The 1,440-nt window shown below is 57.6% G+C and overlaps 1 protein-coding gene across 1 annotated transcript; it reads right to left on the bottom strand.

The window, feature by feature from the left end:
• Positions 1-803: 803 nt before the first annotated feature.
• LOC106899876 (feather beta keratin-like) lies at positions 804-1,135 on the bottom strand. Its single transcript, XM_014961813.1, has one exon. The coding sequence runs from the start codon at positions 1,133-1,135 to the stop codon at positions 821-823; it is 315 nt and encodes a 104-aa protein (XP_014817299.1). The 3' UTR covers positions 804-820.
• Positions 1,136-1,440: the final 305 nt, after the last annotated feature.

Genomic DNA, 1,440 nt, shown 5'->3' with positions numbered 1-1,440 from the left:
TCAAGGGTATTATCATCCCAAATCCAAAACACAGCAACCTACCAGCTACGACTAAGAACGTCAGCTGCATCCCAGCTGACACCATGGCTGGAGGGAATGAGGAGAGGGGAGTCAGAGTCTTCTCATGGGTGCCCAAGGCACGGGAAGGGGGAATGGAGAAAGCTGAAAAGGCGTGCAGTTTCCTTGGAAGAGAAGGCAACCCTTTTTCATCGTGAGGTTGCTCATAGTGTGGAACAGGTTGTGGAGAGAGGTGTTGGAGACTCCGTCCTTGGAGATCCTGAAATCCTGACTGGATGTGATTATGGCGAGACTGCTGTTCTGAGCCTCTGCTTTGAGAAAAAAGCAACTGAAAGAATCTAAGGTTTGGATGCAGGAGAACTTTATTGAGAGAACAGAGTGTAAAGGCAGGACTGCCAAGTGGAAGGGAGCCGGTCTGAGTTGGAGGTAGGGTGAGCAAGAGCCCTCCTGTGAGATAGATGTTGCCGGAGTGTTGAAGTTTTCTAGCCCCGCATTGGGAGGTGACCACTCGTGGTCCCTTGTGGGCTTTGCCTTGTCAGGAAGTGGTTGCAGTGGAGAGCAGTGAATGTAGGTGAAGGGTGGCTGGAAAGAAGGAGGTGGGAGAAGAGGAGGAGGTCCATGGTCCGTGTTTCCAGACAGCGTGGGCAGGCCGGCCCCTTCGGTGCTTCCTTGCTTGGTGCCTTGAGAGGAAGAGCCCTGGAGAAGAAACCCATGTGCCAGAAAAGGCGGGAGGTGCATTGTCAATCCGTGCCGTGGATTCCATGGTGCGAGTGGTTGGTGTCAGAGGTTGTGGCCGATGTCCTTAGCAGATGTTGCAGCCTCTTCCGCCATAGCATCCACCCAGGCCTCCCAAGCCGTAGCCGAAGCCGTAGCCAAAGCCACCGGAGGAGACGGGCACTCCCTGGGCGCTGAGTTCGTTGCCCACGGCAGCCGATGCGGAGGATCCGACGAAGGTGCTCTGGGGGTGGGAGGTGAGGATGGGTCCTGGCAGGGTGACCACCACGGTGGAAGGCTGGATGACGACGCGGGAGGCCTCACACTGCCTGACACAGGGCTCGTTGCAGCTGTTGGCCAGCGGGGTGGGTCCGCAGGGGCGGCAGAGGTCGTAGCAGGCCATGTGTGTGGTGTGGAGGGTCCCTGGAAGAGAGGGTGTTGAGGAAGGGGAGGGTGGTGGAGGAGAGGGGCGTTGTGGGTGAGGAGAAGGAGGGTGAGGGGGTTGAGGCTCACCTTGTGGAGGGTGGAGGAGAAGGCGTGAGGAGAAGTGTGTGAGGGAGAGAGGCGCTGGGCCGGCTTTTATGCTGGTCCGCGAGGGGCGGGACAGGCTTTGCACGTGACAGAATTATTCAAGAAGCAGCTCTTTTGTGCCACATCCGGGCAAGTCATGAGGTGGGGCGTGTTTTCCTTCCCACAACACTGGCCTTT

This window comes from Calidris pugnax, unplaced genomic scaffold (assembly GCF_001431845.1).
Source record: "Calidris pugnax isolate Ruff unplaced genomic scaffold, ASM143184v1 scaffold971, whole genome shotgun sequence".
Lineage (NCBI taxonomy): Eukaryota > Metazoa > Chordata > Aves > Charadriiformes > Scolopacidae > Calidris > Calidris pugnax.
The sequence above is the reverse complement of the archived record's forward strand: the minus strand, read 5'-3'. Positions and strand labels throughout refer to the sequence as shown.

Coding starts and splice junctions, on each gene's coding strand:
- LOC106899876 (XM_014961813.1), bottom strand. CDS start 1,135: ATGGCCTGCTACGACCTCTGCCGCCCCTGCGGACCCACCCCGCTGGCC.